This window comes from Macrobrachium rosenbergii, chromosome 42 (assembly GCF_040412425.1).
Source record: "Macrobrachium rosenbergii isolate ZJJX-2024 chromosome 42, ASM4041242v1, whole genome shotgun sequence".
Taxonomy (NCBI): domain Eukaryota; kingdom Metazoa; phylum Arthropoda; class Malacostraca; order Decapoda; family Palaemonidae; genus Macrobrachium; species Macrobrachium rosenbergii.
This window is the reverse complement of record NC_089782.1, coordinates 30,409,511-30,436,698: the sequence shown is the minus strand read 5'-3', so window position 1 is coordinate 30,436,698 and position 27,188 is coordinate 30,409,511. Positions and strand designations below refer to the sequence as shown.

General features: G+C 37.4%; 2 protein-coding genes and 1 long non-coding RNA gene across 8 annotated transcripts in view; 1 reads left to right on the top strand and 2 right to left on the bottom strand.

The window, feature by feature from the left end:
- Positions 1-1,351: 1,351 nt before the first annotated feature.
- LOC136828138 (zinc finger and BTB domain-containing protein 17-like) lies at positions 1,352-12,436 on the bottom strand. Of its 6 annotated transcripts, none has more exons than XM_067085953.1 (5): positions 12,279-12,436; positions 6,653-6,742; positions 5,602-6,264; positions 5,234-5,443; positions 1,352-3,683 (listed from the first exon to the last, which is right to left on the bottom strand). In XM_067085953.1, the coding sequence occupies exons 2-5, from the start codon at positions 6,740-6,742 to the stop codon at positions 3,336-3,338; spliced, it is 1,311 nt and encodes a 436-aa protein (XP_066942054.1). In that variant the 5' UTR covers positions 12,279-12,436; the 3' UTR covers positions 1,352-3,335. The 6 variants fall into 6 exon arrangements, with proteins under 6 accessions (XP_066942054.1, XP_066942058.1, XP_066942052.1 ...); XM_067085957.1 differs by having other exon boundaries at positions 1,352-3,674; XM_067085951.1 differs by having other exon boundaries at positions 12,099-12,433.
- A 2,305-nt stretch (positions 12,437-14,741) lies between these two features.
- Positions 14,742-23,089, bottom strand: LOC136828136 (uncharacterized). The gene is made up of 6 exons (XM_067085950.1): positions 22,661-23,089; positions 18,899-19,049; positions 16,982-17,689; positions 16,606-16,695; positions 16,019-16,204; positions 14,742-15,474 (listed from the first exon to the last, which is right to left on the bottom strand). Exons 2-6 carry the CDS (start codon positions 18,899-18,901, stop codon positions 14,941-14,943), a joined length of 1,521 nt encoding a protein of 506 aa, XP_066942051.1. The 5' UTR covers positions 18,902-19,049; positions 22,661-23,089; the 3' UTR covers positions 14,742-14,940.
- Positions 23,090-26,285: 3,196 nt separating this feature from the next.
- LOC136828135 (uncharacterized) overlaps positions 26,286-27,188 on the top strand; it is an 85,098-nt gene continuing 84,195 nt past the window's right edge. Inside the window, exon 1 of the long non-coding RNA XR_010849937.1 lies at positions 26,286-26,426. This is a non-coding gene — a long non-coding RNA (uncharacterized lncRNA). The remainder of the gene's footprint in view (positions 26,427-27,188) is intronic.

Here is a 27,188-nt window from a genome sequence, read left to right as displayed (position 1 = left end):
ATACGCTCCACATAGAAATCCGCCAATAGGCGAGTCCGCGAATCGTGAGAACGCGAATATGGGAGATTTACTGTATTCTCGCAAGGACTTAATAAATGGACCGACTAAAAATGTTGAAGTTTCACATAAAATTTGTTCATCCCACATAAAATCTTTGAATGTTAACGTTACTGAATTCTTTATACACTGGAACTGGGTCTAGACGGTAATAATGGCATTTCTGTCTTCCTGTATTTATGACTGCCATAATCCTACTGTTATTTGGTTTTTTCCTTATTCCCCAAATCCTTTCCTTTATTTAGTTTAGTGAACTTGAATGACGTCACACAATCAGTTGTTATTTACAGTTTAATCAAGCTATACTGGTCACAAACTCAGCTGCACCTTCATTTCCTATAATGCCCAGATGACCACAGACTAACAGTATCGAAACATTGACGGAAAGAGTATCTGATCTGTCGCACGACAGAAAATGACAACAGATCGTCATACTAACGTCCAAATTTCTATCAGTATTTGCCGTCACGAGGTACACTACTTGCCTTCAAAACCCCCAAAATTATAAATTTCTACCAACCGCTGAAACACCACAACATATCAACCAAGAAAAATATCTCGTGAAGTAAAGTAAACTAAAGTAAAGGAAGGAGAGAGAGAGAGAGAGAGAGAGAGAGAGAGAGAGAGAGAGAGAGAGAGAGAGAGAGAGAGAGAGAGAGAGAGAGGAAATCGCAGTCTGAAACCTACTTTGGCACAAGGAAGGAAGTTGCTATTTGATGATAGTTTCTACACAAATTCACATTTGACTTGGCAACAAGGGCCTAAATATTTAAGACCTTGATGATTAAAATGTGTTTTTTTTTTTGTAATTTCTGTATTGTGTTGATTTGAATCTTTAATCTATTCTTAATTTGTTCTACTTAGAAAGTCTTGTTTGTGCCATGTTTCAATGAAGCGTAATAGTGCAATTAGATTATATTCCATATTTTTAATATTTCCTACTGTGTTGTTTGGTTCTGTGTCCAAGATTAGAGAAAAATTGCTGTGTAAACCTACACCCAATATTATAAGAACGTCCCCAATTTTTTATGTAATTTGTATTCTTCCTGGGCATACAAATAATAATCCATTAACGCACACAGAAAATTTCAAATGCAACAACTTCAAGTTTTTTCAGTTTGCTGGTGTGTCAAATTCAGAAACGCTAACCTATTAATAAAATCAATGAACTTGAAAACAACATGAAACAGAGTATCTTCAAACAACTGAACTGAAAAACTACGAAAATCAATATGCTGTACCAACTACAGTCACTGCTCTTCGATGCCATTAACTTTGGAGTGTTGCCACATTATTTTTGTTTATTTTTTGTAATCAAACTTTTGCTGGCCAAAATTGGGGTGTCTCTGAGGGTGGAGCATCTCCAACACCAGGAAACATGGTAGGTACCATAACGGATATTCCTCGTTCATCAATGGTTTAATTCAAAATTGTTATCCCATAGCTAAGAAGTCCAGGGGACATAATTCAGAGGACATCACGTTCAAATAAATTGTAACTATGCTTCAGGAAGGAATCTTTGGGAGTTCAAGCATTGGTACTTACATCCGACATTCATAGGAAGAGACTTGTTACTGGTTACTCATAAACAAACAATAAGTTTATGTTAATGGGTGTGTATCTCGTTCCTAAGAATGAAGACTGAAGACATGGTGAATGACTATGCTGTTTATCATTTGTTCCAGGGTCTGGATTTGAGAAGAGCGCACCAATAGGTTGTTACAAAACAAGAGGAGCAATTGCATAACGCTTTTGAAGCTGCTGGTTCCTCATCCTACTAGTTTTACAGTGTCCCATTTGGAGCAACTGGAGAAGATTTCAGTGATACTTATGCATACATCAACAATGTTACTGGATGTGTACCATTTCATATTACACAGAGTTGAAATTCTGGATGTGGTTCTGCGCTACACTTATAAGAGACTTCCCAGCAGCTTAGAAACTACGGTTTCCAGGAGTTATGTCACTCCAGTTGGTACGGAATGGCATCAACATTAAGCTCCTGACTATCCAAGTGTTGAAAGTTTGACTATCCAAATGTTGAAAGTTCAACAGCAACTGACAACTGCTGTCGCCTCCTGCATAAGTTGCTACCCCTGTTCACTTGATGAATGGCGAAGATCCTCCACCAGGTTTTAGCCTCTGGTTAATGATACTCCTGAACAGCAACTACTACTTACTAAGCAGTCTGACGGGACCCCACGGAAATACATCGTTCTTCCTAAGCGAGACATGAACTAGATTATCTTAGTAAAAATTAACATTTTAATATTTTCATTTTTGTGTAATGTGTATTTCTGATACTTGTGTTTGTTTTCCTCCTATTTTTCAAGGTTATGTTGTTCTCTTATGCTTTGTTCTACAGTTATATAAAAAAAACAAAACATTTGACAAAATGAAAGATAACAAAAAATCTACAAGAAAAAAAAAGTATTCGTTCCACAGTTAATGTCCACATAACACTATACCTTCGTGAAATGCAATTTCAAATCTTTTCACGTAACTTTTTAACTTTTGCCAGAAAACTGTCCGTAATCTTAAATGAAATTACAAAAACTATACATACAGGTATCAGCAGAGAAATTTTTGCTTTGAATTACCTATCTTCAAATTCCCCATTAAAGTCTAATTGTATGTTGTAGCCTCAATTTCACTCACATGGTGAAAAATGTCAAATTTCACTCTTTTGCCTATTCTATGCTGTACGTAAGGTCCAAAATATCTACAGATTATTTTGTTAAGGAGCCAGGCATAATTTAGGCTGTCACAATGCACTGTCATTAATCATTCTGATTTCACTTTGGGCAAAAATAAATTACCAGTTGAAAACAATTCCTGAAAAGTATTGTGTCACTTTACAGGTCAGTTGAATACACTACTAAGATGGGCTAACACTAACTGAAGCCATATGATGAATGGATTAAGCATCTAACTTAAAAAGTGAAGAGAATAAGTGTCAAAGCTCACCTACAATCTGAGCCACGAGACCTAAAAGAAAAATTATAACACCAATATCATAGATCTGGTTACATCATGCGTCTGCCTACGAACAAATAGCCAACGACAAGCAACAGCATCTTACTACAACTACTACAATCTCTTGACTACAAAAATGATTAGGAGGATAAGTAGATTATATCTTGAGAGAGAGAGAGAGAGAGAGAGAGAGAGAGAGAGAGAGAGAGAGAGAGAGAGAGAGAGAGAGAGAGAGAGAGAGAGAGAGAGAGAATTTACATTTTTAGCTAATACTCCCTAATGAATTACTCATCTCAAACTAATCAAAACTGGCCTCTGAAGAGCTTATGCTTGTCCTTCATGTGTTTTTGCAGATTGTCTTTTCTGGAAAATCTCCGGGCGCAAATGTTACATATGAACGGCTTCTCGCCGGTGTGCGCATACATGTGACGGCTACACTTGAACTTGTCCAGGAAGAGTTTGTTGCAAAAGGGGCACGTGTAATTCACCGTCCCCTGTCTCGCCTGGTTCTTCTTGGTGGTCCTTCCGGTCGTTGGGGTGCTTTCCGCTTCCCACTGGGCCGACTGCGGACTGTGCGTGTAAAGGGACTCCTCCTCTTCGCCTTCGGCTACCCCCATCACCACTTCGACTGCGGCCTGCAACTGAACATCCTGCAAGATCAAAACACTATAAAAACATTACCGGTAATGAGCAAGCTCTCTGCATGCTCGTAGTGCATATGATACAGAGTCTCTGTGGTCGAGGCTAACGAAAAATGCGCCAGCAAATCATTTTTCACATGACATGAGAAAAGTACAATACTGTAATGTGTGTGTGCACAATTTGTCGGAATCTCGTTCCTTGTCAGAGGAACGTGAATCACTCTTTTGAAATCAGAAATTTCTCTATTCCGAATACTTTACCTTCAGAGTCAAGACTACTTCATGTACAACAAGGTTTTTCCCCCCCCTCACACCATGAAGTGGTAATGAGGGCACCTTTCTTTGGCACTTCCAACTGGTTGGTAGGTTCTTCCATCAGAGTTTAACCCATCTTGTAGCAATCCTCAAAAACCTCTGCATTTTGTAAGACAGCGCTCACATTAATCAGCACTTTGGTGACAAGTAAGTCCAGACAAATAAGTCTTACAACTACAGAAAAAAATCATATAAAATGCAAGATTTAGATCAATTAAGAAACACAAACTTTAAGAAGAAATGAACTCCAATTGTAGGGGTTAAAAACTGACCCAATTACAAGGTTGAGGTCTAAAATATGAGCAATCTATGACCTGAAATTAATGTTTCTAAGGAAAGTTAAAAGGAAATTTCTTCCTCTCAACTGCAGGGTTATGTGAAGATACTGTACGTGCATATCAAAATCAAGCGTATTAAACTGAAGACAAATGGGATTCAGGTGAAGGTCCAAAATATGTATTGTGATGAAATTTTCTTACAGTCAGTATGCGTAAAATGTTCATTACAACAAAAGCAAATTTACTTTTGATAAATCATAAGCTGTACTATACTTCCCCAACCCCCAAGCAGAATAAAGATAATGTAATTATCTAAAGGGCCTATGCTACAATAACAATAACACACCTATGTCTCTTCAAAATCTGGAAGACTTAGTGAAAATGTCACCTGGAATGTGGACTCCAGCATTTTAACATCTTAAAATGACTTCTCTTCCAGAATTTTACAAATGTGTTTGGCATTTCATTACATATAATGTAATTGCAAACAAATTTTAGGATAATATCTAGGAGATATTACAATACAGCTAAAAGCTAAAACACATTTGAGGTCATAAAAGAACTACAAGTTATGAGATCAGAAAGAGAAGTTTATAACAGCTACAAAATGACATTACACAGTTCTCTTCAATCTTCATGATCTTTCTCTTTTACTTATTCTGGCACATATGATAATCAGGAGAAAAAGTCTAACTAAAAACCAAGAATAAGGAGGGCTGATGGAATGAAGTGGAACACAAAGTTTAGGCCAAAGGCCAAGCACTGGGACCTATGAGACCATTGAAAGGAAAATTGAAAGTAGAAAGTTTTAAAGGTGTAACAGGAGGAAAACCTTGCAGTTGAACTAAGAAACAATTGCTAGGAGTGGGTGGAATGAAAGGGGTTGCTGCTAGGGGGCGAAAGGATGTTGCATTACCCTAAGCTAGACTTTGTAAGTTCTGCATTCATTAGCGCGAAAAGCCATACCTCGTGAACGCCTGACGGCCCCGCAATGTCTTCGGAAAGAGGATGTACTGCTTCCGCTTGCGACAACTCAGTCAGATCCGGCTGCTGTGGCAAGAAGGATTCACCAGAAGCGTTCCCTTCCCTTCCGTCGTCCTCCACTTCTGTGGTGACCGCTGCGTTTTGACTGTTCGAAACATCGTCCATGAATTCGTTTTTAATATTCACTTCAGTCTGAAAATATATGAAAATGGCCTTCATAAGGGAGCTCTGACTGAAACAATTACATTTTCATTTTAATACACATTCATACCACTTTCTCACGAAAGGACGTCAGCGAAGTTTAACATGTCTGCAGTATGGGGAAATGGAATCAAGTAAACAACCTTGACCTCTTTTGCTATGTTGGCTTCGTGTACTTCGTGGTGATACTGTCTGTCTGTCTCAAAACCCATGACTGACGTAGCAATGCTCTTCAGGCTGCCCAAGTTGTCGTGCGGCAATTCCCTCGACAGCTCGCTCAGGGGTACCGCCTCGCCAGGAATCCTCAGCGTTGCCGTCTGGTACGTCTCCTGAGTCTTGTGTATTTCGTAAGCGTGGGGATGGTGGGCGAACGTCTGAGTGGCGTACGTGGCAGTGGCTCTTTCCTCCTCCAATTTCCTCTTCTTGTTGCAAGTCGGACTGCCGGAAACATCCAGCGGTCGAGTGACCTTCGGAAGGGACATCTTATCGACGGCATTGGCGTGATTATCTCTACTACTTACGTCATCAGCTGTCCATTCTTCTGGGCCGCATAAACTTCTGATCTTCAGCAAGTCGGCGACTTTCATGAGTCGCGGCAGGTCTTTCCGAGCAATCTGCAGCACTCCGTCGTACATGAATTTCAGCAGGGCTTCTAGTTCGTACTGCTTGACGTCGGGTAACACTACTACGGGATGCTTTCCAACTGTGTACTCAAACACCCTCTCAAAGAACTGGCTGCAGGTTGAAAGTACGATCTTGTGGACAGAATAAAACTTCCCTTCACAGGTGATGGTGGCATCAGTGAACCTTTCCTGCATGAATTTATAAAGAAAAATTTAGGATAAAATTACAGTACATTACATTAATAGAGGGTACCCAATCATTGAAAATTTATCGTTTTTAAAGAAAATTATGTTATTCAGATGAAGTTCATCATGTTGAAATACATTCTTCGCTAAGACTAGCAAAAACAAGCATTTGTGAACATGACATTATATGCTTTACAAAAAAAAAAATCTAGGCAAAAAAAGCCAGGTGAGTAATGTAACCAAAATCATTACTCTACATCTTGATACTATAGTAATGACTGACCTAAATACCTGTACATTAGTTTGACCACTCGTTCACGAAAAAAAAAAGTACTCGTATTGCATTTCAAAATTACTCACAAAACCTCTTACGTCTTTGAAGTTTCCTTACCTTATGCCATAGCTGCGACAATTTGTCGTGGAACTGTTTTGCATAGTTGTCCCAGGACAGAGCTAGAATTTCTTCGTCTTTCACATCCATCTGTTAATGAGAAAGGAAATATATTTCTAAAATAATCTGGTTTAAGGGTAAAAATCTAGCATTTTTTATGAATATGTTCGAACCACTCTTGGGTTTACTCTGTCCCCATACAGTACAGTACCTGATATTTATAAGGGAACCACAATGGAATACCAGATATTTGGTTATGGAAAAATTAAAAAACAAAAGAACTGCAACAGAAATGTGAAAATATACAAAAAATACAAGGGAAACGTGCAGAAAAATATAATATTCACAACTGCAATTTGCGTCAATTACATGAAGAACTCATGATTAAAAGCATAAAAATATACCATTGGTATTTACAGGGATACTACACCAATAAACTTTGCCCTACAACCAACCTAACCTAGGATGATGGGTTCTAACAATAACCTTGAATTCCATGAGGGACTCTTCAAAATTAGTACCTGCCCATAATATTTGAGAAACATTGGTGGCATGGCTGCACCACCAGAATGCTGCCTCACTATTGGCTGACCAATTCCACCTCACAGAATAACAACCAATCAAAGCATCAGTTTTTGTTATGGTTTTCTAAGCCATGATACACAGAGGACTTGTTTGGCCATTGTGACATAAGAAACTTGTGTGACATATCTTGCTTTATTTTTTGGTTTCTGAGGTCCAAATGTTTGAATATATGTGTCTTCTTGTAATTCTGGGACTTTTGTGATACTGTATTTCAGTTTCAAGTGTTGAGTTTACCAGAATGCACTATTTAAAGGTGTTTGAAGCCTGGATATTATTATAAATGTTTCTTGTAATTCAATAATGTTTCATGTTAGCCTACAGTATAGTGTAGTAAGAAAAAATATTGGCAGAGCATTACTTAAGTGAATTTCTGCTGAAAGTGTTAGCCTACTACATCAAGACGATCAAAATGGACATGGATTTCAATCTGACAGCTGTTTTGGTGAGTACCTCTGGCTAAAGTATATGATGTATTTAGCATGATTTATTTTTCACTGTTCAAAAATAAAATGTGGGAATATTTTTTTTGTAATTCAGTAATATTTTCTTATTATATAGTTGGGAAATAATTGCCGGTCAAGCACTGCACAGGTTTGGGCTAGCCAAAATGAATTTTAGTTGAAAGTATGAGTGTGACAATTTAAATGCCAAAACATTTTAGAGACATGTAGAATAATATTTTATTTTATTTTGTAATAAATTATGCTGAAACAGGCTCAAATGAATACTGTATATACTGTTTTATATACTGGACAAGTTAGTAACACAGTGACAGCAGAAGCGAGGATGATGCTTCTTATGTAAAAATGATTGAGAGCATGTACGATGTAAATTTACACGAATCTCATCATACAAATGATTCACAGTCTTTTCCCGGACCCTTCCCTCAGTCTTTGCTGAAACACTGGGCAACAACATTTACATGAATAAATCCTAACCTAACCTAGAGCTTGACCTTGCATACCCTTCAAAGGTGTGGTTCACTGGTAGTAAGTTGGTCTAGTACGCTATACATGAAGTTTGGGAAGGGGGGTTCAGTTAGGTGGCTTTAAAAAAAAAAACCAGTGGTTATAAATTCATGACTGCCAGCAAACAATGATTACTGATGAGATGAATTCTCCGTGCCTAATGCGATCACTTCAGTATTCTTGTCACTAATATCACAAGAATATTCTCTACATGAAAGTACACAATGAAGGTGTCAGGGAACTGAATACTGTAGCCAGATAGTGGAAAGTGGGGGAAGCCTGAAAACATTGGGGAACTCCAGTGTGAGAACTTTTGACCTTTTAAATGGATGAAATGTTACGTAACCACCTTGTCAGATAATGGAATATACCACAGAGGAATCATTTTCTTGCAAAAATTACTGTGATTTCAGCTTAGTGATATTAGCCTTTGGAGGTTCTACTGTGCAAATTGGTATACATTTATCTTAATGAGTAGAACATACTTTGCACATGCATAAATTAGTAACGATAACATCATTATAGCACATTATTATTATTTGTAGGTCCGCAGGAGTTTCCCTGACAATAGAAGACTTGCCAAGGCTCACAGGAAGAGGTCCAACATTTAAAGCATGTTTCCCTAGGTTCATGCCAATTTTTACAAAAACAAAACTCAACCACTTTTTCACCATCATTCATTATTCATAATTAATAGTAATATGGTATATACTATTTTTAGTAATGAATTTATCCATAAAGAGCAGTTAAACTGCTTAGATTTCAGTGCACCAGCTGGCAAACCCAAAATCATTAGGCCAAAATCACTGGCATGAAAAACCATTAAACAAAATCACCCGGTTCCTTCCTCACCTATCCTGTCTACCAACAGTCAATTTGTTTGCCTAGTGTCCCATTTGATGACTGGTGTTACGGGTACAACTGCATAAAAACTGTGCGAGTTAGGACTACAGCAGACCACTGCCTATTCACGGTTCAGGATTTGCAACTCCACCGATTTGAGGATTTTTCTGTGGAATGTATATCCACATTATTCGTGGAAAATTAGCCTATTTGCAGAATTTTTCATAGAGAAATATTCACTAATTACTATATTTTCATATTATTTTCGTGACAAATACATTTTTTTATGATTAAACTATTAAAACAGGCAGTTATAAACATTTTTAGAGGGGTGTTAAGTATTTGTGGGGGTTCCGGTCCCTATCCCCCTCGAGTCCCGGTGGTTGACTGCACAGTATTTCCGTGGGCTGTGCCTTGTTTAAAAGCAAATAAAAAATACTACACCAGGGATGTATCCTAACCTAACCTATTCTATTCTAAGGCATTGAGCCCTAACCTAGCTGGAAGGGATTTGCAAACCCCAATGTTACATCATACATAGCAGAATGGTAAGCAACTACAGTATATACTGCAGCATTACCATAATTTGGTGCTGGTGAGAAATTACAGTAAAATTTCAGAATACTACTGCAGCCCTCTAGCTTGGCAACTGCAGCTTAAGTGCAAAATGGGCACCGTGTTTACAAACAACCTTTGAAGGATGAATGTCAAAACAAACAAACAAGTCAGTAAATATCAAAATCATAAACAAGAAAATAAATATTTTGGTTGGCGACGGAGGATTCAGGCCATAGTAGTAGTCTGCAATTTGGTAAAACTGAAGACTACTACCACAGCCTGGTTCCTGCCAGTCACCGACCAAAATATTTACTGCCGTTTGTTTAGATTTATATTTATCGTCTTATGTTTTTATTGCAATGTTCATCCCGAAAAGGCTGGTATGAAACAAGATGCCCATTTTGCATGTAAACTGGCAGTTCCCAAATCAAAGGGTGAGGTGGTAGTCTTAATTTACCTAAATTATTCCGTTGTACCCTGCTCATACCTAAATGGCCGTTAGAAAAGATAAGGCTGTGCCACAGCCTGCTCTCAAAGCTGGGGCTAAAATAGCAGACTACTATGGTAGCCTGATTCCTACCAGCTGCCGACCGAGATATTTAGGCTACCATCTTTTATTCATGGTTTTATTTACATTCTTTTATGTTTTTACATTCATCCCAAGGGGCTGGTAGTAAACACGTGACCCACTTTACATGTAAACCAGTAGCTTCAAAGCTAGAGGGATGCTGTAGTAGTCTGCAAATTTACCAAGAAAACTTCAGGCCATGCATGATTTTTTGGTAAAGACTGCAAACTACTATACTACCGTGGTCAGATGTCCTCTAGTTGCCAAGCCAACTATGTACTGTCTGTAGTTTAAGTTTTTGTGTATGTTTCTGTCTTTTGTTTACATTTATTTTATTTACTGCCTTTTGTTTATGTTTTTAAATTCATCCCCAAGGACTGATATGAAACACACCATTTTCCACATAAACCAGTAGTTGCTGGGCTAGATGGCAGCAGTAGTCTGCAATTTCAGGCTACCAGGTGCTGGACCCCAAAGTTACATCATACATAGCAGAATGGTGTGCAACTTTCTGCAGCATTACCATAATTTTGCACCTCACTGTACCATAAGTTACCTTTGATTAGGCTGTACCACTGCCTGTTCTTTAAACTGAAGACAGTAAAACTTGAAACTTCTACCGTGGCCTGGTTCCTGCTAGTCGCCAACCGGACTATTTACCGCCTTTTGTCCAAGTTTTTCTTTAAGTCTTTTGTTTACATTTATGGTATTTACCGCCACTGTTTTATGTTTCACGTTCATCCCCAAGGGGCTGGTACTCAAAACGGCGCCCATTTTGCACATGAACTGGAAGTTGCCGAACCTAGAAGTGTTAGCAGGCCAAGGTAGTCGTTTCAAGTTTTACCGATTGTAAGAACATAAAAAATGGAGATATCACCATACGCATAAAGAAAAGATAGGCACAGAAACGACAAACTGTGGTAAATATTTCAGTCGGCAACTGGCCAGAACCAGGGCACAGTTTTACCACATTAACTGCGTCTTTCAGTAGAACTAAGCAACAGCTCCGCACGGGGTATTACCTTGGAAATTGATTTTTCCTGTGGTATTTTGGTTGCTTACCAAGAATTTGCCGTTATTTTTTGTTGGTTGACTGTAATTAACCTGTAATTAACCTGTAATTAACCTGAGAAGTAGAACGCTGACCATCCTGGAATGCTATCACGCACGTTCGATGTTATGGGAGAGCTTTTGGTAAAAAGTGGGGTGTCCTTCACCTGGGGTCTGGGGACCTCTGCCCCCTGGCTAAGTAACACGGCCTGCTAGGTTAGGTTAGGTTAGGGTACATTAGGTTAGTATAGCTCCTTTTATAATAGATTTCCTCATCCAATCCCTTCTTAAACATATGGCTCCCTGACGACTTGTGAATAGGCGGAACCGTTCCATAACAACGACAACGGCGGTCTGGTCTTTCTCCCGGCGATTTCCCCCACCCAAAATTCCGCGTTCCCAAAGGGTTCCCAACCATGTTGGATAGAGGTATGTGGTTAATAATAATTGATTGACAATAAATACCACCACCTCCTTCATCAGCAACAATAAAAGTATAAAAAAAATCAATTTCCAAGGTAAATAGTCCGTGCAGAGCTGTTGCTTAGAAATACCAACAAAAATGATGAAATAACGAGAGAATAATATAAATTAAATAAAACAACTACTTAAATAGGCAAGCGAGTCGGAGGACATAAGTCTTGCCTACGAGACTTGAATCAAGAAATGCTAAATTACATAAAATTATAAATTAAATAAGACAGCGACTCGAATGATCACCCGGACTAACCCGTCCCTCGTTTTGGACAACCCCGACGACAAAAATATATATAAAATAGGACCCACGATTGCCTACGAGCCTTGAACCAAGAAATACAAACTTACATAAAATAATCAAATAAAGACAACGGCTTAAATGACCGTCCGGACTAACCTGTCCCTCGTTCTTGACAACTATGACCGAAAAGATATATATAAAAATTCGCCTGGCCTAAGGCTTCTTGGTTACGGGGGGGCTGGAGTGGGGGCGGCCAGAATCAAAACAACACACTCTCACTCTTTGTGACGGTCTATATTTAGCCGAGCGTTTAAATCCACTTTCCACTTCACGCACTCTATATTCCACTGCTTAACTGCGATCCACTTGTTAAGGGGTCGTTTCGCCCGCGCGGGCAACGACGAGCGACGAGAAACGAGGGAAATATCGCGACATTTACAGATGACAAGCTAAGCTTCTCTGGTCAGCGCATCCTCCCTCGGGGAGCCATTGGTGGCGGGTTTGTTATGATTGCGGAGTTGCCTGGCGGCGATTTCCTCCACGTTTTATTTTCGGAGGTGTACGTTTCAAAACATTAATTAAAACGTCTATAAATTAATTATTAAATTATTTAAACATTTTAGACTATTATTCACAAGGGAAAAGTCCTTTAAACAGGTATACGTCGACCGTTCTGAACTTGTCGGGACGTTGCCTAGTGTGAATATTCGGGCCGCTTTAATTTTCAAAAAAGTGAACAACAACAAAATTCAATATGTCTATACATTTATAAATAAAAAATATAAAACTGTTTTATTATGATTCGTAAACAACAACGTCCTTCAAATAATTATACAACAATCGCTCTTAACGTATCGGGAAGTTGCCTAGTGTCGATTTTCGCGCCATTTTAATTTTCAAAAATATATATTAAAACAGAAACCTATACATCTATAAATTAATGATTAAAATATATAAACAATATCAACCTTGATTCATAAACAACAACATCCTTGAATAATTATATAATAATCGCTCTCGATTTGTCTTGAAGTTGCCTAGTGTCAATATTCGCGCTATTTTAATTTTAGAAAACACATTAAAACAAATATCTATAAGTTCGTAAAATATCAATTAAATTATCTAAGCATCTCAAGCCTTGATTCATAAACAAAAACGTCCTTCAAAGAATTATACAATGATCGCTCTCGATTCGACAATGGTACGGTCTATGTTAGGACGCCTCTGATTGGTCAGATTTATTGCCCTAATAGCTCCTCTTTGTGTATGTCTTTGTCACTGTTTTTTGTGTTAGTTCGGTCGCTTATGATACTAAACATTAGCCTGTGCTTGGCGTCTGCATCCGGTGTTGTTCGGATGGAACTAAATACTTCTTGTCGATAGATTTTAACTCTGATGAATCAATTATCATGATAGTTATCATAATCTTTAATAATGGAGGTCGATTATTCTACATAAAGTCACCTACGTTCTTACGGTAGAATAATCGGGGATATCCTATGATAATCACTTTGCAGTAGCAATTTTATAATTTTGGATACTTTCGTTATATTAAATGTGTCTAACAATATTATTCTCAAGATTCTATGCTAAGCTTGGCTTAGATAGGCCTATAAGTTTAAGTTAGATAGGCAAAAGAGACGCTGCTGATTCTACGCCAAAATGCAGATTAAAAAGTATTCCACTTTTACAGAAATATTGTATTCATTTTTGACTGCAGCATAGGCCTACATTCCCTTGAGTCACAGATTTTACTCGGGTGTAATTATTCCATGTAAAATCAAATTTATTCCTTTGTCAAAGATGATAAACCACCATTTTTACTAAATTAAGACATTTACAATCGTTCTTGAAACAGGCTTTGTATTTGATACGAGTTCAACAACAAACAAGGAATTAGGATATCATGTTGACAACAATTTTCATTTGCAAGAACAGTAGACTCATCTTCCTCATACGACCGGGACTCAAAATTCACTTCCAGTCAGTTTGAGATTTTGTTATATACTTTACAAGTTCATTCTGATTCAAAGAACGGTTAACGGTTTACGTTCATTGAGATTTTGCATATATACCTTACAAGTTCATTCCGATTCAAAGAACGGTTAACGGTGTACGTTCATTGTGATTTTGCATATATACCTACAAGTTCATTCTGATTCAAAGAACGGTTAACGGTTTACGTTCATTGAGATTTTGCATATATACCTTACAAGTTCATTCCGATTCAAAGAACGGTTAACGGTTTACGTTCATTTTCAATGTCCATTTCAGTATCTATTAATGCAATTTTGATCATCAGATCTTCAAGTGCAACTTTAGCACATGCGCTATTGAAGCTGAAATATCACAAAAAACAAATGAGTGTTATGTTAGCTGCATCACGAACGTTTTATGTTGCATCACTTATAAGGCCAGCAGTCCAAAAAAGCATGCAACTTTCCACTATAACTTATGGATTGAGAAATAAGATATAGGTCTAAAACGTTGTTCATGATTTGCCAATAATTCAGGTCAGGTCAAAATTCCTCACAAAAACCTACTTATTACTATAAACATATCTTCTGGTTTTATCTGGGAAAGATGAATGGGGATTCTTTTGAGGATTCTTGTTTTACCAAGGATTCTAAGTAACACAGAGATAAGTATAACGTTTAGAGCCTTATTACTGTTTTTATATTTCCACGTTAAAAATCTCCGAGTTGATTTAGCTAAATCTCTAATGATGAGAATAAGCTGACTATATTTCATTGATTTTGTTCGTTACGAGACCTTAATATCAGTAAGCACGAAAACTACTTGAAACTTTAAACTTTTATTATAAAGATATAAGAATGTTTAAGTTTGTCATACAAAAGTTTAAGGCAGTTCTGTTGTCATTTGGTCTTTATCACACAGATTTAGATTATTCCTGAATTATCTTAAGTTCAGGCTCAGTGGAGAACTAGGAAAAAGTGTTACATTTGAAGTTACAGTCCTCAACTATCAGCCGAGCCTATCACAGAGGTAACACCAGCCCACAATTCCTGATAGTGATAGGTGGCGTGGTCGGATAGTGCAAGATGGCGTCTCTCAGAATACCGAGCCCTTCTTCGACCATCCCGAAGGGGTAGCAAGCGTCCATCGCCTGATCGGTGGACATCACTATGATGAACTTGGAGACCCTCTCCTCTAGGTTACTCCCCCCACCGACTAACCCCTCCTCCAGCGTCTGCCCCATGTAAATCTCCTTCTTCCCCTCCCCGCCCCAGTCGACGCCGGGAATGACGGCTTTCCCGCCATTACCGTCGTTCCTCTCGTAGTCTCCCGTGATGACGCGCTCTCCGTCGTTGTCCTTGTCGATCACCTCCAGGAACTTGCATCCCACGTAGGAGGGGCCCAGGTCCCCGAGGCAGAGGTGCAGGAAGTTTTTGGCGTAGGAGCCGTTGTTGATGAAGCGGATGACGAGCATCAGTTGGCAGGCGCCGCCGACGTCGAGTTCCAGGAAGGTCCTCCTGGAGGCTTCGTCGACGAAGTTCGTCGCGTCTTCGTGCTGCGGCGGAAAGAGAGAAAAAATAGAAAGAAATGATAAAGGAAGAGAGGATTTGGGAGTGAGTTGTGTGGTGATATTCGAAAAACGGCAGCTTTCTAGAAAATAATAGGCCTTGGCCTATATGGCTCTGCGCCATCGTTTGCTCTTGTGGTGCACATTTCCCTTCCACTACTTCTAAACTAGTGCTACCCTGTCATTCAGCATAGCAACTGGCTCTCTTCACTTACCATTCCTATATTTTCATGCAGTTTCACACAAAATGACATAAAATAAATAATCTATTCTGACTTAGTGCTTTTATGCACTTTTCTAGGACTGTGCCATATTTAAATCATCTACAATAACAGAGTCAACAGACTTTATAAAACCCAAGAGGGTTCCAGAGAGAGAGAGAGAGAGAGAGAGAGAGAGAGAGAGAGAGAGAGAGAGAGAGAGCTATAGTACTGTGACGATAATCCTTTAAACTTACAAGGGAACCATATTAGAGCAACAGAAGTAGACATCCACACCTGAACGAAAGAGAACCTCATCAACTTATAGTCACCTTGATGAGTAGTACTTCGTCAGGTAGGTGTTCCTGCTCCCTCAGGTGAAAGAGAAGGAGTCTGTGTCTGGACACCATCTTCATCAGGGCGTACCTCCGCCTGCCCCTGTATTCCTGGAAGGCGATGAAACGCCCGTTTTCCACGATTTTTCTCAAGGGCCCGCTCATCCTCCGGAGGTCGTTAACCTGTGGGGTGTGATAAGATCATTTCTACAGTAGATGCAAATATGCTTCTTTTAAAGTTAAATTAATACTTAGATGAGAATAGGCTTCCCTGAAAAGTCAGATTTCGTATCTGCTTCTTGAAAACGGATCCTAATTCTTTTGTTTACATTTGGAAATGCATGACCAGGATTCCTCATTGTCCGCGCAAGAAGAAGATGAAGTGTTTTGACACATTCTTCTTCTCCTCTCACGGCAAATAATTCACGCCCTCTTTCTCCTCCCGAAGGGATTGTCTTTCCATTCTTAACTAAGCAAGGCGACTAACTAGCTCTCTTCTACCCTTGTAAAGCTAAGAATAGTCGAACTAAGAATAGATTCTTAGATTCTTAACTACCAGAACCAAAGGATGGAAGAACTCTCACCGTTATGATGGCAGAATCATCACCCTCGTCTTTGTCGCTCGACAGAATCTCTTGGATGATGCTCACTTTCCTCTTTGTGTAGTCGAGTTCCTGAATTGAAAATAAGCCTGTTAAACAAAGTAGATTTATAGATTTCATAGAATTACATAGATAGATGCGTGTATGTAAACTGAGATGGTGTTAAGGATAATCTTATGGTATTTTCAAAGTTCTTTATCTAATTAGAAGGAATGTAGGTCTAATATTCAAGGAATTGTTTGTAAGTTTGAATAAAAGGTATGAAATCACACACACACACACACACACACACACAGAGAGAGAGAGAGAGAGACAGAGAGAGAGAGAGACAGAGAGAGAGAGAGAGACACTACCTTACCATTTTGGTATCATTGTACGTAACCTCTTCCTTAGAAATGACAGCTTCTATCTCCCCCGAGAACGATTTGATGGACCTTTCGATTTCCTCGATGCTGTCTATAACAGGCCCAGCCGAGGTGAAGTTCGTCGCGCCCTCCAGCTTATCGTACGCCTCCTTAATCTTCAGCTCCTCCTTCAGGAGCGTGTCGAGTATCGTCATCAGATGCGCCTTCTTATCCTGCAGTTCCCTCACCCTCTTCTCGTTCTTCTCCTCGATGTCCAGAAGGTCGTTTCGCACCTCGTTCCTGATTTCCCCGTTCACCTGGAGGAACCTCTCCTCCATCTTGGCGTTCCTCTCGATGGCGCCCTGGATCTGAGCCTTCGACCTCACGCACTCGGCCAGTATCCCCTCGTTGATGTCCCGTCGGAAGTCCTTCTTCCAGGCGGCGAAGGACTTCGTCCTCTTCGTGTAGTGGGACCTCTTCCCCGACTCGACCTCGGCTATGTATTTCACGAGCTCCAGGAGGGCGTTGTTCGGGCGGAAGTCCTGGGCGGAGGTGGCCTGGAATGCCTTCCTGCAGAAGGGGCAGGACTGGTTGTTCGTCTTGATGAGTTGGTCTATGCAGCTGCTGCACATGCAGTCGAAACAGGGCAGCATCCTCGGGCAGTACTCCGTTTCGTTGTAGATCTCGTTGCAGATGCCGCATTCCATGGAGGCGTTGGAGGCCTGGAAAGTGTCAGAATGAACTGGAAGAGGGTTTTGGAGGTATTCAAAAGTGTCAGAATTGATGGAAGTGTTCCAGGCCTGGTTAAAAGGCGTTTGAGCCCTGGAAAGTGGCAGAATTGACTGTAAATAGGCTTTGGAGACATTCAAAAATGTCAGAATTAACTGTAAATAAGCTTATATAAATAAGCTTTGGAGGTGGGTGTTCCAGACCTGGCAAGTGGCAGAATTAACTGCAAAAAGGCGTTTGAGGCCTGGAATTTCAGAATTAACCGTAAAAAGACTTTGGAGGCGTTCAAAATTGTCAGAATTACCTGGAAAAGGTTATTAAAGGCGTTCAAGGTCTGGAAAGTGTCAGAATTAACTGTAAAAAGGCTTTAGAGTTGTCTGAGGCCTGGAAAGTGTCAGATTTAACTGTAAAAAGGCTTTAGTGTTATTTGAGGCCTGGAAAGTGTCATATTTAACTGTAAAAAGGCTTTAGAGTTGTTTGAGGCCTGGAAAGTGTTAGATTTAATTGTAAAAATGCTTTGGAATTGTTTGAGGCCTGGAAAGTGTTAGATTTAATTGTAAAAATGCTTTGGAATTTTTTGAGGCCTGGAAAGTGTCAGATTTAACTGTAAAAAGGCTTTAGTGTTATTTGAGGCCTGGAAAGTGTCAGATTTAAATTTAACTGTAAAAAAGGTCAGATTTAACTGAGGTTGTTATTTGAGGCCTGGAAAGTGTCTGGGAAGGTTGTTTGAGGTCTGGGAAAATTTAAATGTAAAAGGGCTTTATAGTTGTTTGACTCCTGGAAAGTGTCAGATTTAACTGTAAAAAGGCTTTACAGTTGTTTGAGACCTGGAAAGTGTCAGATTTAAATGTAAAAGGGCTTTAAAGTTGTTTGAGGCCTGGAAAGTGTCAGATTTAAATGTAAAAAGGCTTTAGTGTTATTTGAGGCCTGGAAAGTTTCAGATTTAACTGTAAAAAGGCTTTAGAGTTGTTTGAGGCCTGGAAAGTGTCAGATTTAACTGTAAAAAGGCTTTAGTGTTATTGGAGGCCTGAGTTTCAGATTAACTGTAAAAGGCTTTTAACTGTGTTGTGTTGAGTCTTGGAAAGTGTCAGAATTAACAGTATAAAGGCTTTGGAGGTGTTCTAGGCCCTGGAAAGTGTCTGAAGCAAGTGTAAAAAGGCTTTGGAGTTCTGATTAAATCAAGAACTAAAATGTAAACTAACCATTTTGATTCAGTTCTGACGTGACCTGTGACCTTTTCTTCAACTGACCCGAAGTAGGAAGACAATTTTTGACCTGCAGGTGACCTCAGCTTTCTGTAAGGTCATATTTAACCTTTCGTAACACGTCCATCTTATTGACGAGCGTCACATCCTGAAAAATCAAGAATTTATGAAGATTTTTAAGGACTCTGTCTTGCTGGCTGATAAAAATATGCCTACGAGTTTTTCTCAATGATGGTAGGCCTACAACTCTTACAGGCAGATACAAAACTGAGACCATTTTTGAAGCTGAACTTTAAAATTAAGTTTCGCTTTGCTGCTTTAACTAATAAAACTGGTTTCTTTCCTTCGTTGTAAGGTATTAGCAACACAACTTTGCTATTATTTTTTACGCAAATGTACGAATTAAACAGGTGATTCATCAGACGCAGTATGACTCGCATCGTGTACGAGCGTAAATCAATTTTATTTCATTAGAATCACGCTTAAAACTCCATAATTTTCAATATTTATTCTGTTACACCTTCTCATGGATGCTAAGAATATTTTATTGTGATTTCAATTACATAAAACTCACTGGTGTTCGCACGTGATGCAAAACTGTTTTGGAACAACGAGGAAACATTGCAGAGACTGATGAAAGCGTCTGAAAATCTTTGCAAGAGAAGAAATTTGGAAATAAACATGAGCAAGAGAAAGCTTATAAGGGCAAGTGGGAATCATGAGGGTAGCAGTTCATGGTGGAAAAATTTAGATGACAACTGGGGTGTCTGGGGAAGCCAGGTTAGAATGCATGAGGGGGATTGTTGAGCCAACTCCCCCTTTATGGATCGCAGTGTGAATGCTGAATGTGAACGAAAGGAAAGAGGAGTTTTAAGATGATTCAGTATGTTTTATATATATATATATATATATATATATATATATATATATATATATATATATATATATATATATATATATATATACAGTATATATTTGTATGTATATATATATACATATATACATAAACTTTTGTGCAACACCTCAATACAACAAAGACAATAAAGTGAAGTTTTACCACACAGGCAACAAAAAGCAAGTGGGAATGCGTGCAAGCAAGCACGCCTGAGTCTGTCTGTGTTACCTTCAAGTACCTATTGATCTCGGCGTTCCTGTAACTACAGGGAAGTGCTTGCTTGCTTGCTTGCTTGCTTGCTTGGTTGACTTCTCACTGGTATAGGGATCATGTCTCATTGATGGGGTTTTATAAAATATTCCATTTTATTAGATTTTTTTTCAGTGATTTTTATGTACCAACTTTTCGATTAAAATAATTTTCTTTTATTAGATTTTTTTAAATGGTTCGTATATATCAAATTTTCGACTAAAATCATTTCATTTTATTCAAATTTTTAAATGTTTCGTATATACAAAATTTTCGAGTTCCGATAAAAACAAGTGAAAAACGCGCCGAAGTTTCTTCGGCCTAATCGAGTTTTCTGTACAGCATATAATGCTGTATGAAACTCTCAGCCACTGCCCATGAAACTCAGCCACGGCCCGTGAAACTCTCAGCCGAGGCCCGTGAACCTTTAACCACGGCCAGGCGGTGGTGGCCTGTGTTGTTGGCACCTATAGTGGTGCCAGACGCACGATTATGGCTAACTTTAGCCTTAAATAAAATAAAAACTGCTGAGGCTAGAGGGCTGCAATTTGGAATGTTTGATGATTGGAGGGTGGATGATCAACATACCAATTTGCAGCCCTCTAGCCTCAGTAGTTTTTAAGATCTGAGTGAGGAAAGAAAAAGTGCGGACGGACAAACAAAGCCGGCACAATAGTTTTCTTTTACAGAAAATTAAAAAGTCAGTCGCGTATGTTTCATGTATGTATATCGTTGTATAAAACGTTATTCCTATTTTCTTCAAGACAGAACCCCAAGTCAAGATATTCATTCACAAATTCAAAAGAAAACATAAAGTGTATTTTTATTAGTTTTCTGTAAAATAAAACTATTGTGCCGGTTTTGTCTGTCCGTCCGCACTTTTTTCTGTCCGCCCTCAGATCTTAAAAACTACTGATGGTAGAGGGCTGCAAACTGGCATGTTGATCATCCACCCTCAAATCATCAAACATAGTAAGTTGCAGCCCTCTAGTCTCAGTAGTTTTTATTTGACTTAAGGTTAAAATTAGCCATAATCGTGCTTCCGGACCGTGGTTAAAGTTTCATGGGTCGCGGCCCATACACCATTAGACCGAGGCCAATGAAAGATAGATCTACTTTCGGTGGCCTTGATTACACGCTGTAGCGGCTGTACAGAAAACTCGATTGCTCTGAAGAAACTTCGGCTCATTTTTCACTTATGTTTATCTTAATTCAAAGGCTGAAACAAAAGACATTTTTTGTTATGTTTATCTTAATTCAAAGGCTGAAACAAAAGACATTTTTATGTCGTTTATCTTATCATAAATTTGCCACTTTTGGGCCAATGGTGATAAGATTACCATCATTATAACACTCAGTAATCTCACTTCTACTACTGAATGCCTGATGAATTTAACAAAATACACTGTATATTCATCTGTATCACTAAAATTCACCATTCTGCCCTAAAATGGAAAACTGCAGTGTCTGCAAAATTTTCAAAATTGAGATATGCCGCCTATTGGGCTCGTGAAACACTAATACACAAGTTACTGCAGTTTCAGAATGATTCTTTGATGCCTTATTTAGGGCCATGCAGTATCCAAAAGTATTTAGCTATTGGGTCCAAGTTTGCAGTTTCAGAATGATTCTTCGATGTTAGTATTAGTTAGTATCTACAAAATCAGCAGTAAAGGGAAAACAGCAGTATCTACCATTTTTCTCAGTTTTGTATTTTTGCAGATACTGCAGTCTTCCATTTTAGGCAGCATACATTTGTAGTTATGTCAGTAATATTAATTATTCTTAAGGAAATTGCTATAAATATCAATACAGATTCTTTACTTCAACAAAGTTCACTAGAGATTCCTACAAAAGCTTCATGAAAATTCACTAATGAATCTTGTAGCAACATGAAGTATATTCACTGGCAATTATTTTAGTAACTTGGCATAATTCACTAAAGATTCATGAAAAAATTTCAGTAAAATTCATCATGGAATTTCATATCAGTTTCATTTAAAATTCATTACACATCTCCGCAGCAATTGCAATAAAATTCACTAAATATTCTCTTAGTAGTATGAACCAAATTCACTACATCATCCTGTGGTAACTTGGCAAAATTCACTACAGAATCGTGTTACAATTTCATTAAAATCCATCACAGAGTTTCACAACAACTTCTGTCAACTACACCATATTTTTGTAGCAGCATGAACCAGATTCACTGCAAAATCCTGCAGTAACTTTGCTGCAAAATTCACTACAGATTCACGTAACAATTTCATTCAAATTCTCTACATATTTCTGCAACAATGTCAATATACAATTCACTAAATTTCCCCGTGGCAAGATTAACAAATTTCACTACATTATCCTATTGTAACTTTGCTCTAAAATTCACTACAAATTCACGTGAAAATTTCAGTAAAATTCCCTCAAGAATTTTATAGCAGCATCGACAAAATTCATTGACAAATTCACCAGAGTCTTTGCTGACACACTTCCTATGCCTTGGCAGCAGAAATCTTGCTGATCAACGTGACTTGCAACTAAATAAGCTGTTTATGAAGTAATCAGACCTATAAAACCCTAAAAAGTAAGTTCATTTATTAGAAAAAGTATTAACTTACCTCTGACTTAAGGTTTGGACGAACAAAACTAGCTAATGGCCAGTCTGGTCTCTAGGTGACACAAGAAAGGCACTGGTTACAGTGTTGTCATTTTCTACACAGCACAACGCTACCCGCACTCCTTAAAATCCTAAATTCACCAAGAATTCATTACCTGAATTCGTTCTCACGCCTCCTGCTGTTTAAAGAACAGCAGTGGCGGCACAGCACGTCGCTGTTATGCAGCAAAGTCGCCCCAGAATAAAAAAGAATATACAAAATGAAAGATTTAACGAAACCAGCACTAGACCTGAGGCACGTTCACTCCTACCGAATATGTATCAATAACTAAACTGTTATGCGTGTGTGTGTGTGTGTGTGTGTGTGAGTGTGAGTGTGTCTGTTTCAAGGCTCCCTGTCCCGTCCTCTCTCTCTCTCTCTCTCTCTCTCTCTCTCTCTCTCTCTCTCTCTCTCTCTCTCTCTCTCTCCCCTGTCTCTCTTGGGCGACTTCAAACACAGGTTCCTTTGTTGAATGCATACCGGGCCTTCTTCAGAGTGTTACCAGAACTTTGAGAATTGTTATTGTTTAAAAAAAAATATAGAAATAATTTTTTATTATAAATTTATGGATATATATATGTATATATATATATATATATATATATATATATATATATATATATATATATATATATATATATATATGTATATAGCACTTATCATCATACTTTATTTTTAGGAGTTTTATTATTATTATTTATTATTATTATTATTATTATTATTATTATTATTATTATTATTATTATTATTCGTGACCTAACCATCAATAATTCTTGTTTATCAAGTTGCTGTGGACGTTATACAGTCGTTAATCATAATTTCACACACATACATACACACACACACACACATATATATATATATATATTTATATACATATATTTATATATGTATACATGCATACTGTGTGTGTGTATATATGTGTGCATTTTTCAAGGTCAACCAAGTTCCCATCGATTACTGCATAAACATGACTCTTTCTTCCCCTCCCCCCCCCCCATTACCCTGCCATGCAGTAAGCAAGTCCATTGCGCGAATAGAATCATGCAAAGTCATTGCAACATTGCATGATCTAATGGGGAGAGGGGTGTTTAACACGTCATCGGTGAAGAGAGAATATTAAATGATAATGCGTCTGTGAGGGTGAATGTATATATATATATATATATATATATATATATATATATATATATATATATATATATATATATATATACATTGAGATTATTGCGTCAAGGGAATGTATCTGTAATTGGTTTTTAAACGTCATTTCCCTCTCTCTCTCTCTAATTTTGTGCCAAGGGCAAATTTTTATGTATTTAATTTTAAACGTGATTTTTGCAAATAAATGTAATGATAAGAAGGCTGACAACTCTCTCTCTCTCTCTCTCTCTCTCTCCAGACTTTTGTGTCATAGGCTTATACATTATTGGTAATAATATATTTCTGAAGGCAACTTTGCAGACAGGTGCAATGAAGTCTAACAGCAAGTCTCTCTCTCTCTCTCTCTCTCTCTCTCTCTCTCAACCTGCTTGCTTTCTGAATTGCGAAGTCAAACCATTGTTCATCAATAATAACTTGTGTGAGGGCGTGTAATGCGATCCAATATCCCTTCGATACTTTCCCCGCCATAAACCGGTTTGACCAATCCACAACAAGGAGTCTTCAGAAAACCCGGTTTGGTTCCATGACTCACTTTAGGCGGCGGAAAACGGACGCTTGGGCGAACGAACGAACGAATTAACACATATTAATTACTGGTTGGCTATTCAGAAGGAGTTAGGAATTTTTTTTTTTTTTTGTTTCGTTTTGTTTGGTTATGAATGATTATTTGTGGCTGAGTTGGGCTACGTGGTTTGTGGTAATTATTGTTAATATTATTATTATTATTATTATTATTATTATTATTATTATTATTATGTTTGACAGATGTTATTTTTATATATATATATATATATATATATATATATATATATATATATATATATATATATATATATGACATCTGTCGAACATAATAATAATAATAATAATAATAATAATAATAATACTATATATATACATATATATATATATATATATATATATATATATATATATATATATATATATATATATATATATATATATATATATATATATATATATATATATATATATACATATATATATATATATATATATATATATATATATATATATATTATCTATGTATTTATCAGCCGTATATGTTTACAAAACACTGTAAACAAATGAACCGGCAAGATTCAATTATCTTTCAGTCCAAATGAGAAAAGACTTAAAACCTACTAAAAGAAAAAAAAAAAAAATCTTTTATACATTTTGAAAAGTTACACGTGAAAGTTAAGCCAACTTTCACCAAAGAAAACGAGAGTCAACTAGATTACAGTGTTGAGGGTAACTAACCTATACTTTATGTCATTTCCCTTAAAAAAAAGTATCAGAACTATTTTATTACAAAAACGTTTCCTTCTTTAAGATAAAAGTCATAATTCTAAGCTGAAATAATGAAAATAGGATTTCTTAATATAATAATAACGCCGTATTATTTTATTACTTTATAATTTTAAGTTTATCCAGTTTTGAAAATTATATCAAGTAAGGCTTGTATATTGTGTAACTTTTTTTTTTTGTCTTGTAAGTGAAATGCAGCCTTGTCACTTAACTTGTAAGTAATTTGTAGTCTTTTCACTTATCGTGTAAGTAATTGGTGGTCCTTTCACTTAATTTGTAAGTAAAATGCTGTGTATTCACTTGCCATCTAAATAGAATGCAGTTTTTTTCACTTGCTATGTAGGTGGAATGCAATCTTTTCACCTATCATTTAAGTAAAATGTACTTTTTTCACTTAACTGATAAGTAATTCTCAATATTTCCATTTGTCATCTAAGCAAAATTTAGTCTTTTCGATGATCAAAGTAAAATATGGTCTTTCCACTTAACCTGTAAGCAATTTGCAAACTTTTCACTTAGATTGCAAGTAATATCTGCAGCCTTTGTAAGTGTGGTAAGGTTTGAAATGGAATGCGGGATTTGATGTGGACCACTGGACTCTGCCCGTGCAGCAAAGACTCTCTCTCTCTCTCTCTCTCTCTCTCTCTCGTACTTTGGCTAAAAACGTAAACCATTTCTTTGTAAGCTAATTCTTGCTGGTCATAATTTTTTACACTTTTTCTTTTCATAAAGTAACGATGAAATTTTGAAAACACTTATATTTTCTCGTAAACTATGTTTACTTTTTACTTTATGAAGTAATATTTTACTTAAGTAAATTTCCTAGTAATTTTATTATAAAGTAATTTTTTACTTAAGTAAATTTCTTAGCCGTACGATAAATAGACCTATTAATACACTTACCAATCACTAGATGGCGTTAATTGTCAGCCGTTACAAAAAGCTTATTAAGATCTTCAAAGGATTTCCTTTCATAGGTCTTTTTCTCTCTCCTGGAACCTAGAAACTGGAACTGGAATAGTGGAACGCCCCATTTACGCACTTGCTACGGTTGAGTGCGGATTGGATAATGAAGTTTTTTGTTGTTTTTCAATTAGTGATGGTATCTCCGTATTGACTTATAAACAAAAGTGCGTATAAATACTCAAAATTTGGTTTCGTAGTGACAAGTGATTATCGAGAATAGAGATTTTTCGAGGAGGATGGAACTGGTTCAAGATATGTTGCCATTACTGCTATGAAAACATCACACGTAAGACTGGTCTTTACATTTTGGGCTGTTTAGAACCGTATTTGAATGTTAGGGTAGCCTTAGGCCTACTGTTTTTTTAATAGGCTGTGACAAAAGGTAAGCCTATTCAAACAGTGGTGGTCTTAGCCATAGACATAACATTGATGGGCCTAGGATCCCATTTCAATAGGCATATGCTTTTATGACAAATTTTCCATTTGAAATTATCGTATTGCAGTTAATAACTTTGAAATCAGTGAAGGAAATTATACTCTATTTTTAGTCCTGATAATAATAGTGGTCACAGCCATAGGCTTAACAATGATAGGCGTAGAATCCCATTGTTAATAGGCCTATAACAATTTGCTAACTCAACATTGCCAATTTGCAAATGACATGCCAAGTGGTAACAATTACTGGGTATCTAAAAATTAACGGGTTTTGAAGGCACAGCCTTGGCACCGGTTAAGTAGGAAAGATTTAGTCCCAATGGAAATGGTTGTGGTCAGAGAATCCCGTTGTTAGTAGGCCTATACATTTATGACAAATTCCTCATTTGATGTTGATTTTTTGCAATTAATAGCATGGAAATAAAATGTAGTTGCTAGTTAATGTTAATTACTGGTTATTTAAAACTGTAATTGGTTTTGCCTGCATAAACCATAGTCATAATATTAATAGGCCAAGGATTCCATTGTAATACGTTTATGACAAATTGTTCATTTGACATTTTTGCAATTAAAAGGTTGGAAATAAAATGAGTTGCTAGTTAATTACTGCTAA